General features: G+C 38.1%; 1 protein-coding gene across 2 annotated transcripts in view; it reads right to left on the bottom strand.

The window, feature by feature from the left end:
• Nucleotides 1–1,523: 1,523 nt before the first annotated feature.
• PTPN12 (protein tyrosine phosphatase non-receptor type 12) overlaps nt 1,524–13,104 on the bottom strand; it is a 70,564-nt gene continuing 58,983 nt past the window's right edge. Inside the window, exons 13-18 of one of the 2 annotated variants that reach the window (XM_082279545.1) lie at nt 9,393–10,357; nt 6,353–6,430; nt 4,944–5,032; nt 3,952–3,982; nt 3,337–3,453; nt 1,524–2,724 (exon numbers count right to left, since the gene is read on the bottom strand). In XM_082279545.1, coding sequence (XP_082135671.1) covers nt 2,663–2,724; nt 3,337–3,453; nt 3,952–3,982; nt 4,944–5,032; nt 6,353–6,430; nt 9,393–10,357 — 1,342 coding nt within the window. In that variant the 3' untranslated portion in view covers nt 1,524–2,662. The remainder of the gene's footprint in view (nt 2,725–3,336; nt 3,454–3,951; nt 3,983–4,943; nt 5,033–6,352; nt 6,431–9,392; nt 10,358–13,104) is intronic. The other variant, XM_082279546.1, reaches the window with a different exon arrangement.

Here is a 13,104-nt window from a genome sequence, read left to right as displayed (position 1 = left end):
AAATGGCTTCAGTGATAATTCACAAGCCAGTGTAATACTCTAAACCCTTTTAGATTCCATTTCAAATCAGCCACAAGGTTGATTGGGTTTTTTTGATGAAGCTGTTAAGATGATAATATTTCAAAGTTATGACATGAAAGTCCCCAGTGTAAAGCATCCAGACCTGCAGTTATCTCTGCACCACCCACAAGAGCAGATACAGAAAGTAATGACATTGGGCAGGTTTCACCTTGCTCTTGAAAGTGTCAGCTTATCTGAAATACAGTAGGTAAAAATATAAAACTCAAAGCAGGGAACAGCGAGCTGTGAATCAGCTCTGTCAAAGGAAACAGAAATCCATATAGGATAATTGCAGTTTTGTATCACTAAAGCAAAGAAAGACTGCAACCCTTCTTTGAGTTTTTCTGTGAAACTCAGCCTGGAATAGGATCCAAATCTGTGCAAAGCTAAGGGGGAAAAAAGATGAACCTGGATGTACTTTAATTAAACATAACCAGATGCCCTGTGTGTAGTGCACAGATTTGGGTCAGCCTTTGCTGTAAGTGAAATTCCTGTGTGAAAAACAGAAATCTACTACCTGCACAGTTTTGTATTTTATTGGTAGACACATATGGAAGGGATGCTTGAAAAGTACATCCAAAACATATTTGGAAATTCTCTTAACTTTTTTCCCAAAAGTTCCAGTGATTTGGACTGCCATGGGGTGCTGACAGCCCATCTCACATTACAAATCCACAGGCGCTCCATAAGAGTGAAAGTCTGAGCTAATCATCTGCAATGTGAGGGAAGGGAAACAAAGTTCAGGCCAGCCTTATTCTGCCAACTGCAGAACATTCCAGCTGTCTGAACTGTTTACAAATCAGGAATATAGTTGATATAGGTTATCCAAGATGGCATATATCATTGAATTATTTATTTTTAAATGAATAATTGCAAAACTACATCCACGGGAAGTATTTATAGTGCACACAGTTCTTTGAAAGAGCTCCCCAGCTTGGCAGTCTGTCACATGTACCAAGCACATAGTGATTAAATCCACAGTCAGAGACTTTCTGTAATTGCAAGATAGGTACCTTCAGGAAGTTACAACAGAGCTGCTATCTGCGCATTAGCTCTTTTAGCAGAGACACTGAAAGTACAAGTAGTAGATCAGACAATGTTTCCATGGCTAAAGTTTAGATTAATATAGTTTCTCTACCTAAAATGAACATTTTCTTCTACACATTCTTCTTTGCTTCTCTGACATTATTGCTAGCCAGAACTTTAAAAGTAGTTACTAAAAATAAGGTCCTGAGTGTCAGTGTTCTGTTCAAGTATGAGATCTGTAAGCTAGCCCAGACTGCCATCCATCACTCTGTTACACTTTGCTTCTGGACACAAGTTTTCTTTCCTAAGAGTAAAAACACCCATAGTGAGATTTTTGCTTTCTTTAATTTAAAGATTGTATTACAGAAAAGTTTAAGTAAGGAATCCTTATAAGGATTAACTCTTGACATAATATATTGCCAAGATACAGTGTAGCTGCAAGGGCTCCAGGTGAACCTTCATATAAGTTGCTTTCTTACATACACAGTTGCTGAACAACAAAAATTGTATTCCCCATCTGTAAGAGAAGACAGTGGTATTGAAACAGTCCTTTTACCAGTGTGTTCTGGTTTTCCCAAATTAGAAACATGTCATATTAAAACGGCAAAATCCTACTATACAGAAAGGTGATAGAGATGAATTTTCTAAAGATTGTAACTGATGAAACATTAAAATGAAAACTAAGGAGTGTTGATTATGTAAAATGGTTTCTCTTTTACTGGCAGGTCAAATATACTAAGAAATGTACAAATACTTTTGATAATCTAATTCCAGATGAACTCAAAACACTGAAGTAACATACACAGGCTAAGAGAATTCAATACTGTTCCAAGGCACTTACTGAATCTCCATGACTAGATGAAAACCAGAACAAATCAGGTCTGACAATTAAACAGTATATAATATAAAAATAACCTTTTGCTTACAATTTACAAAATGCATTACAATCTTTTATCTCTGCTAACCTGCAATTCTGGCTGTATGTGTCCAGCAATTTTTGTAAAAAACCCCAGAAACTATTTTCTAAAACTTCAGGGCAAATAATTTACAAATAAGGTACACAAAAATTTAGATCATGCAGAGATTTCTTACATCTTCTGTTAATATTTTATGATTGCAACTTTATCAAATTATATACTTACTTGCCCTGTACATATACAAAATAATGCATACATGGTAATCAAATGTTAGCAAAAAGTAGTCCATAAACACAATCTGTCAAAAGTATTACTATATTAACATATGTCTACAAGCAGCGTGTAACAGGGTTAAAAGACATTAAGGCAATAATACTTGAAGTTACAAAATAAATCATATGTAATACTTTCTCCTAAGTGTAGTAAGGCAGGTAGATGGCCCCAGCAAAAAAGTTAGGTTGTAATACTGGAATCCACTGTTGTGAACCATGTGTCAGGTTTTGCGTGGGATGCACTGCAAGAATGTACCATTGATAGTTGGATCTACACTGCTCTGTGTTAGTTGCCCCCCAGGAAAGTGGAACACTATTTCTCTAGTTCTCAGTGGCACTTGAGTTTTCCAGTATAATTTATTGATAGTATGTCCATTGGATCTTGGATCATGTCCATTCTGAGGGTGGCTCTCTTGGTCCTCTGGGCTTTGCACAGCGGTTACCAAAACCTAAGGAAAGAAATGTATTTAATACTTTTGTCTGCTGGTACAACACAGGCTCACAAAGGCTGGCAGAAGATCACTAAGTCAGAAGATCACTAAGACGTGCTCCAGCTCTTACAGAACAGATTTACTCTCAGGGCTAGAAAACAATTTTGTATTATGATGAATTCTGAAGGCACTCTGGCCATAGGAAATACAAATATGAAGAATTTGTATATCATTATAGTTCAGCACTTAAAACTCACTGGAAAGTACTTCTCAGTAAATACAGTATTAGAGCCTTTGTTATCTTTTTTTTTCCCTCCTTCTCTGCATACCTAAGCAGTTATCAGGTATTATTTCTGGAAGTTTTTGGTGCTTTACAAGAATTATAACCCATTTGACAAATTCTATATTTTATACACTTTGGGTTTTTTTCAAAGTGAAGAATTATTTAATCATTTATTCTGGGGAAAACTCCTTCAGCACTCCTAAAAAGACTAGGCAGGCTTATTTGTCTGGGTTCTGCATCTCAGTGAGTTGGAGGGTGCCAGTAGCAGCAGCTATCCAAACCAGTACTGATACTGAATCCCCTGTTTAAGTCATCTAGTGATCATATTTTGAAAGATTTGTAATTACCAATATCTGTTACTTCTGCAGGAAATTCTGAAATTTGACCTCTTGTATCAGTGGAACCAGAAAAAGAAATCTGAGGTAAAATGTCAGTTGGTGTTTTGTTGCTTCGTTCAGGACGATCTGGAAAATACACAGAGCCCTCACTGTAACAACATTCACTTAGTCACCACTGTGGCAATGCCACTTGTCATTACAGTCCAGAAAACAGCTGGCAGCAAATATTATTTACAAAAATAAAGCTTTCAAAGCCAATTTCTCATTTCCTAAAAGCAATACTTGAAAATTGTTTATGAAGTAGATGTTCAGTGAGAGCAACATATTCCTGCTTGCCAAATCTGGATTATTATTTTGTGTTAGTTTGTATGGAAATCCCACATAGCACCTATTTATGGCAAAAACTCACAGTGCTATTTAATACATCAACATGAAGGCATCTCTTCATCTTCTTTCTGAACTAAAGGTGTTTAGACATCATATGTAACAATATATTCAGTATAATATATTTGACAATATACTGACAATATCTTCACAGCAAACATGAAGTTCAGGCAAATTTTTGTTCAGTAGGAAAAATGTATTTTGAAAAAAAAAAATTAAAAAAGCTTTTCCGCCACTTACCAGGTAGTATAGGTGAAGTTGTTTTCAAACCCTGTTAATGAGAGATATATAAAATAATTACAAAACCACTTCCAAAAAACTAAAAAGTCAGAAATTTAAGATTATGAAAACTTTGCGAAAAACATGTAACATTCATGGAAATACCTACTTGCTTCTACATTTTTTACTTGACTCAACATTGACAAAAAATGCTACCGTAGTTAATAAAACAGTTTACTGTTAGAACCTTAGCATTTAATGAAAATTTGAAAACATGACACTGCAATTTATTTGCAAATTTAGGTAGGTTAGTTCTCACACTACATTTACAGTCCCTGAAAACTCACTTTTTTTTTTTTGCCGTATTTTTAAGCGAGATATGGGGGGGCACATGAAAAAAAGTGAAAAATGTCAAAAGGATTTATATGCTTTTAAAGTTTTGTCTAGATCATGCTGGATGACTTTGAGCTGTATGAGTGAAAAGTGAAATTTGATGGGCAAAACATGGTTTGTTTAAAATAAATATGGACATAAGAAAAAACCATTTTCAGGCAGTGGAACAGGTTGCCCACAGATGATAAAAAGTGTCCATCTCTGGAGGTTTTCAGGACCCAGCTAGAAAAAGCTCTGGTTACCCTGGACTGAGGCTCTGCTCCATACAGCAGCTTGGATAAGAGACTGCAATTCTCTTCCAGTTTGAACTGGCCTAAGATCCATTAAGGGCAGGCAGCAAGCTCCCTAAAAGCAGCATATTTGCACTCTTAAGGCCATAATTTAAGATATATTAAGGATGACTCCTTTTAAAAGTATTGCTGACCTTAGAAAACCAGATAATTTTCTTGGAAAGAAAACATGCTCTTCACATCAATTCAGCAGCTCAGGCGGAGGTAAAACTGGCCAGTTGTAGATGACCAACAGCTGCAACTTCTCACAAGTATGTATTTTGCTTTTTGCTGTAGCTCCCAACCAAACCAGAACTGACTGATTAGTAGAGACTTGTCTCCTGCGCTTACCGTGGGGGCTGTTTGCTCAGGCAGATGCTGATCACGCAACACGCTCCACTCCGACTGTGCAATCAGAACTGGCTTCGGCAAGGGCGTGCCTAGGAAGAATTAAATCAACTCAACATACTTCAGTTCTCCTCATGATGAGGCATTAGTACACAGCATTAGAAATGTGCTCTAAACCATTTTTTTAAAAATTAAATGCTTGTAAAAACATGAAAATCTCTTTACGTGAGAAGTGCTCCAGATAAGGCAAAATGCCACAATATAACTCAAAACACAAGACTGCAGTGTTTGCATTGTGGCTGTTCATTTTGTTCCTTTCGAGGTTCCTAATCAACAGGGGAATTGGCTTCTTTTTCAAGGATGTTTTAGAACTTCTGTTACATCAGCTGTGCAGTAGTAATAGGTGTTTTTCAGAACTCCTAAGTAAACATACAAGTCAGGACAGCCACACCTGTCCTTTACTGACATCATCCAACAAGACAAACAAAATGGAAGTGTTTTTAGTGATTCCAGTCCTGGAGAGAGATTTTTTTTTTTTAAGAAATCAACTTTGTTCCTTGTGTGGTCACAGAAAAGCAGCAGGTCCACAATATCCAAAGAAAGGATCACTCTGATTCAACTACCTATGCTTGTGATGCTCAAAGAACACATTTACAGAACTTCAATGTTTTTATGCTGCAAATACCTAGATTAACTATTGGGCCAAAATTTTTTGTGTTTCAAAATGACACTAAACAAAAGTCTCAGTAAATAACTACATTGATATTAGGTTTTCTGGGAGGTACCAAGCATCAACCTAATTTATCACTTAATTTCAATTAATCTGTTTTGTATTCTGCCATTAATTAGCTTGACAAATGGACAAAATAATAGGAGCACATAATTTTTAAGTGTTAGCTTTCTCTTGCAGTTACCCTTTTGACACAGGCAAAGAGTGAACCACAAACTGGGCTTGTTCACTACATGCAGTGCAGAATGAGATGTCATCATCTTTCCTTTGCCCAAGAAAGGGGAATCAGATAAACACTGTTCATGTGAGTACCCATTCCCTACCTGGGAGCAGTAGGAAACTAAAACAGCTGGGAAATTCCCTCACTGTACTGCATCTTCCCATTGTATCATCTCATTTCCATACCCTTCAGATTGAAAACCAGCTCCACTAATACTGAAGTCTCAAATTACTTAAATATCATATAACAGCATATTTAGTCAGAAAATGAAAAATAATTTCTCTGTGTTCAAGGGTGTGTAGAGGTTAAACCTCAAAATAAGCCGCTACATGTGCTAGCTTTCATTCAATTTTACAATTTGCTCCAACATACTAACCAAAACTCGGGGTATTCAAATACAATACAATACTGACATGCTCTTCACATTTTATCTCCAATTATCACCAAACATCAAGAACTCACTCTGTTCACTTGCTAATACAAATGATTCTGGTGTTCTTTCTGGGAGCGGGGGAGAGGAATCTTCACTAGCATCAGCATCTAAATCAAATATGACATTTAGATAAGTTAAAAAGCACAGATTTTTCTCCTAGACTTTTAGAAGTTGATCTTTTCATATATGAGATAATTCTAAACTTGGTATAAAATCTAAAGCAAAAGAAAAACTTGTTCTAAGTATTATTAAACATTTTGGTTTACCACAGTAACGCCGTGGAGCAACTTCATCTAACAACATTAACTTCACATTAAGGGCGTAGAATCAGTTTGAGTGTTATGCAAGAAAACAAAGCATTTTCAGTCTAAATAATTTGGAGGAAAAAAACCCTCAGTAACTCAGTAACTCCAAAGAATACTTTTTCTTCCTTCTTTCAGGTCTCAGTTTTGCTCCCCAAGTCCATGTTGAGGCTCACTGGCTCCCACACCACTGACACAAACTAGTTAAACAGCCTAGTGCAAGGTTTACTAGGCAGAAGGGTAAATAGGAGCCTGAGGAGATGGCTACTGTTGATGCCAATACCACATCCTGTCCCCAGTCTGTTCCCTCTCACCTCCCAAGGGTGTATGAGCACAAGCTATTCTGGCAGCAAAAGCCCCTCTCTGACCTGCTAAGAAATTTGCAGTGGTAATTAAAGGTTTAAAACAATTTAAAATAGCTGCTGCCATAAGAAATCTCATCTGACCACTGTACTCTGCACAGGATTCAAAAATACAAAGACACATTTCAACTAGTAAAGCCATGAAGCTTGAGCTGCCAGCATGCCCAGCTGCTGCAGGGACAGAATTCCATCAATTTCTACAAGCCAGCATGTTCCAAGTGACTTCTGAGACCTGCTCCATCTCAAATTTACTATACAGCACAAGAAAACCATTAACAGAAAGGGCCTCTATCAAACCAGGAAGTAAAGTCACCATAGATATGCACTAACTGAAAATGAGTTTTTAGGGTTTCGTTTTGGGTGTTGTTGATGTTTTATTTTTCTCTTTGTTTTTTTTTTTCCTTTTACCTCAGGGTACAACTACTTTTCACTGCATTTGAATGAAAAAGAGGATTTAACTGTGTGGTAAGATCATGTACACCAGCAGCTATGGTTAGGCAATTAGGGGGCTGGTAAGTTCACAGACAAATTTCACTGGTGATTGCAGCCACATTCCCAGCTTCAGATAGAAGAGTCCTAAGCCAGAATGAAAATGAGAAAGCCACTGTAAACAGGGTTTAGGATCACTGGTGCAAATCAATCTAACCCTATATTCTTGAGTCCCAGAGGGATTACAAGGCCTGCAACCAGAACAGAAAATGGGAAGCGTTCGCTATCATACAAAGCGGGAAGAGATGCACCCTTAATAACAAGAGATAAATGATAAAAAAATTAATGCTAGAATTTTAATCAATTCCTGTGAAATCATCAACATACCAGCAGCACAAAGGCTGTAACTGTTATTTCAAGACGTTTCTGATACACAGTTACATGAATCAAATTCTATAGTGACATTTCTCCAATTCTTTATCATATTTATGACATATCACTTATTTTATTTGCACGTTCTTATAGCATCTACGTAATGAGATGCACAGAGAGGTGATAATTTTCAAACAGTGTGATAAACAATAATTGCTCTGGGAAAGAAGAAAAAAATTCTGGCTAAAAGGAAAAATACAATAGCCTGCAAATCTATAAAACAAATACAAGGAGGACTGCTTGCAAAGTTGAAATAGCTATGACAAAAGGACATTGTCAGCTCTGCAGAGCATCTTTTAAGTCACAGCATTAAAAATACACATGTATGTGCAACTATTGTCCTGTGTTTACATATAATGTCACAATCTACAGATACAATTCACAATACGTATAGATCTATATCAAGATCTATAGAAACAGATTGTTTTTAAGGCTGCAAAACAGTTCACATCTCTGGATATATGACTTTTGGTGAACATTTAGTTCACAAAGCTGGTATTTTCAATTCAGCTGGTTCTGCATCTTGCATCATACACTGAGCCCCATTTCACTTCAGAAATTCATGAAGTCTGCACAAGCTCCTGAGGTGAGGCCATCACTGTAAGCAGCTCCAAGCACAAGAGTCTGAGCTGAATCCAGAAGTTCATGCTCTTCCTTCAGCTCCACAGCCTTACTTCTTGTTTTGTTGGGATTTGCTCAAGCAGTTACTGAGACCTAATCTACTCTTCCCAGCTCTGTCCTCCATCTGCTCTTAAGTGTGCCAGCCTGACTGAAATCTGTACCCGTGTGTTTTGGGACCCTTTGGCCTTCAATAAACAACGTTCTAACTTGAAAATGTTAGAACTTGAAACTTTCACCAAAAAAAATTCAAAAAAAGTAGTAAAAGATAAAAAGCCACTAAATAATTTTCAAAGTGCTAATAAAGCATAACTTAGATGTTTAGATGAACAGCCGTATTAGCTTGTCACCCCCAGCCATGTACAGAAAAAGAGGAAAGCACAGCTAAATATTTACAACACTGTTAAAATGCAGGAGCCAAATCATGAGCAACTTCAAAGACCAACACAGTGAATGAGGTTACATCTACATTTTTAGGAACAGCACATCAACCAATAAGCATGAAATTGTTATGTATTTGCACAAGCCTGTTGAAAATGCTTTGACTAGTCAATCCCCAATTATTATACACTTCCATGAAACTGGGTGTAGAGAAAAAATATGCACCAAATAATAACATAGAAACCTACAATTACATACAAACCTACAGGAAGGCATTATAAATAAAGCATTAAACAAATGTTCACAATAAAGCTCACAGTACAGCTTTTGAAGCAGCTAATCATGGTCTGTAGTACCTTACACCAAAAACAGCTCACATGCAATTTGAAAGCTGTTAGGAAAAGAGTTCTGCCCTCTCTGAAGCTGCCATACTGCATTGATTAAATTTACATTTAGAAAACTGCATTGCAAAGAAATTTGTGTTGTCCAATTCCACAGATGCAGCTAGATAAAGAGCAGCACTTCTGAACCTCAATGAAACCTACCTTTGCCATCTTCAGAACATGTTACAGCTGTTAAGTCTTGCCTAGCAATAGACATTGGCAATACTTTTCTGGCAGAAATGTTTTCAGTATTAGTGGCAGCAGAGACTGTGGCACTTGCGGTTGACACATTGGACGTGCTTTTGCTCATGGCTCCGTCAAAGTTCATCTCATCCGTGTCAGAATCATCTGAATGGAGAGGATTAGTAAAACAGAGGGGTGCTCGAACAGAAAGAGGAGTATGATCAACAGTATCACTGGAAGGATGTTCAACTGGGGTGTTTGATACTAGAGAGAGAGTTTTAACACCGTGACACAAGGTGTCTGAAGACAACTCTTCAGACACGGACGTACGCAGTGCATTTTCAGGCCCATGTAGTGACCATGTGGCGTGTCCCTTTTCTGCCAGAGGCAGACGATCTGGTCTGGGTGGGGTATCAGACACCTGCTGACTCTGCAGACTTTCTGGTGAAGGTATTAAGGCTGTATTAGACTGTGGCACGCTGTATTCCGTACATGAGTTTTGAGGAGCATCTACAAATGAATCCCCTGAAATCTGTTCCTGTGGCTTAAAGTTCTTATCAATTACACAGGATGACACAGGCTTAATTTTAATTGCATGTCCCCTGTTCAACAGGGAGTTCCCATCAAAGCTTCGTGGTCCCTCCTGAAGAGGTACCTTCTTGATCTCAAAACTTAAGTTGCGCTCCAGCCTCTTCTCTGCGTATTCGCTGGGTTCATTCTTCCCTGAATGTTCTGTGGACTTATTATAATTCTCGTTGAGGTCTGTTGAATGCTCTGATGAAACCATGTGCAAAACTGGCTTTGGGTGGTATCTGTCATTGTCCTGCCACACTGTAGTGACTGTTGGATAAGCTGATGGGGGAGATGGTGTTAGGATTGGTGGTACTGGCTGAGGCTCTGGAGGCTGCAAGATTTCTTCTTTAGCATCTCCTTCTACAAGGCAACTGCAAAACAACCAAAACACAATTGTCTGAATTTTCTGGATTTTGACAAGATTTTAGATACCTATTCATCTCCTTCTGCAGTAGTTAATGCTGTCATACCAATATCAAACACCACACGGAGCTTCCACTGCACACAGACAATGGTTATAGAATATGACTAGTGGGGCAGGCAAGAATTAAGTCAACACACTCAAAATGTCTTTCAGAATATCACAAAGACATTCATTCAGGCCACAACTAATCCTCACTAATAGCTCAAAGATTGCTCACATCCTTTCCCAGAAGTGTTTTTTCAACAGCGCTGCAAGACAGGCCCTCTTGTGGCAGCATTTCACTACATTTTTCCTTAAGTGGCTCAGAGAAACTTGATATATGGAATTCAAATTTCAATAAAGCCAAGAAAGATTTCTTAAAAAAAAAAATCCTTCAGCCCACTTAACACTGAATATCTTCCTTCAATTTTATTTTTCTGCACATGCCTGAGAGGATTTTATTTTTACATTTGTGCATTTAATAGTCTCTGCATAGTCGCAAACCAAATTTAGCCAACATGAGGTACATCCAACATAAAAAATATTCACAGTAGAATATATGATCTAAATCACAGTGCATATTAGTGAGACCACAGCACTTATAACTGCAGTTCATCTCAAGCTACTTACAAGAAGTTCTTCAAGCATATGGTAGATTAGATGCAGAGTAGTTGACTACAAACATTTAGCATACCTGATGAAGGCATTTTTATCATTTCCATTCCTTTAAAAATCCAGGAGGACCTGGACAAGCTCGAGAGGTGGGCCCATTAGAACATCATCAGGTTCAACAAAGCCAAGTGCAAGGTGCTGCACCTGGGTTGGGGCAGCCCCCAATGTCCACACAGGCTGGGGATTGAACAGACCGAGAGCAGTCCTGTGGCAAAGGACTTGGGGGTGCTGGTGGAGGAGAAGCTGGACATGACCCAGCAGTGTGCACTCACAGTCCAGAAACCAACCGTGTCCTGGGCTGCATCCAAAGCAGAATGGCTAGCAGGTGGAAGGAGGGAATTATACTCTGCCTCTACACTCTGCTCTCATGAGACCCTCCAGCATAAGAAGGACCATACAATTGCACAAGAACTCTGTCTACAAGAGAAAGGCATCAGACAGGCTCTCATTATTTGTCTGCATGCCACAAGACAAGCAAAATCAAAGTAATACTATTGGCTCCCATACTTCCAAACCATGCCTAAGAAGGACTCAGCCAGTACAAATTCTTGAGACTATCATGACATATAGGAAAAAAACCTAAAACAAAAAAAGCCCAGGGACTGTCTCACAATTGAGTCTTGTAGAGAACTAAAAGCACACCTGACTTGGAACAGGCTACAGCATGTGTTTCACCCTTGTGACTTTGTTAGTACCAAGCGATAAGCAGTATGGGTTGAAGAATCAAAATCTTTATACAAGGGATTCCCGTACTAAAGAGAACCGTTTGGATTCTCGGTTTGTGAAAATCCTAACCCCCTGAAGTACTGCAAGTTTCCCAGCTTCCAAATTATCTTCTAAAAGTTTCTGTATCTTTGTATCTGGAAAACCCCGGATTCCCTTGCAGTTCTGGGTGACCTCTTCCATTTTCTGCCTGACTCCTCTCACAAAGAGTTGGGCCTCAAATTCCTTCTCTTCCTCTCCTCCCTCCACTTGTATATTGCTGTTTTTCTTTACGTTAAAACAGGAGGAATACAAAGCACATCAATGCAATTTAACAGAAGTAATTTAGGAACTCTCACCTGTAGATGTTGTTGAAAAATGAATAAGCTTGAGAGTAAGTTGTTTGCCTGAATTAGTAAAGATAAGACAGGAAAGGGGGGGGATGTAAGTCTTGCTCCAATTTAATACACACTAAGGACAGGAGAATTCCCTCCTCTTGGATTTCTCTCCTCTGTTCCGAATGGGGGAGGGGAACACGGGGAGGGAGACAGTGAGTGTACTTGCACAAATGTTTACATGCCCTCTTTTACCAGCAGTGATGCTCATCAGTAATCTCCACTAAATCCTCCTACTGAAAATCATGGTTTTCCCTTATTGACCTGATTTTCCTGACCCAGAGTTGTTTGCAATCAGCAAAACTAATTTCTTATCTGGTACAGACCTAACATAAACCATTACAATTAGCTAAAGGAGCAAATTAGCATTCAACTAGATATAACAAGGTTATAGTCACCCCAAGACAGTCCACAATACCAGTCAAAATTCATTAAGTTCTTTACCAATTACAATGAAATCACTCTACCCTTTGATCCACTGGTAAACAGAGCCCCAGGTGTATTCAAACACTTCCCTTAGATGTATCCACAGAACTGATGATACAGGAAATGCTGTACAAATCAGCAACCCAAAAGCTGATTAAACAACTTCCTCCTATACAGAACTACTACAACATTCCCTATTACGTTTGAAGTTAAATGCCATTCCTTCACTCTTAAATGAGAGCTTACAGTGAAGAAATTAGAAGTTACTTCCGAAAATCATTCTTTGCATTATTAATATTGAAGGATATCTGTCCTCAGCAACTGAGATGCCCAAATAGCATTCTAATGTATTTTTTCTCTTTAAATTAGGAAACATGCCACTAGGTAACATTTTTTCCATTTTACTGACATTTTTAATATTACTATTTCACATGTTCTGCATTGCAAATAATGTTTTTGTCTGTTTCTACACAGCAGAAATATTAGGATATGTACACATTCAGAAGATCTCTGTTTGGCA

The sequence above is a fragment of the Coloeus monedula genome (genome assembly GCF_965178545.1).
Source record: "Coloeus monedula genome assembly, chromosome: 4".
Lineage (NCBI taxonomy): Eukaryota > Metazoa > Chordata > Aves > Passeriformes > Corvidae > Coloeus > Coloeus monedula.
The sequence above is the reverse complement of the archived record's forward strand: the minus strand, read 5'-3'. Positions and strand labels throughout refer to the sequence as shown.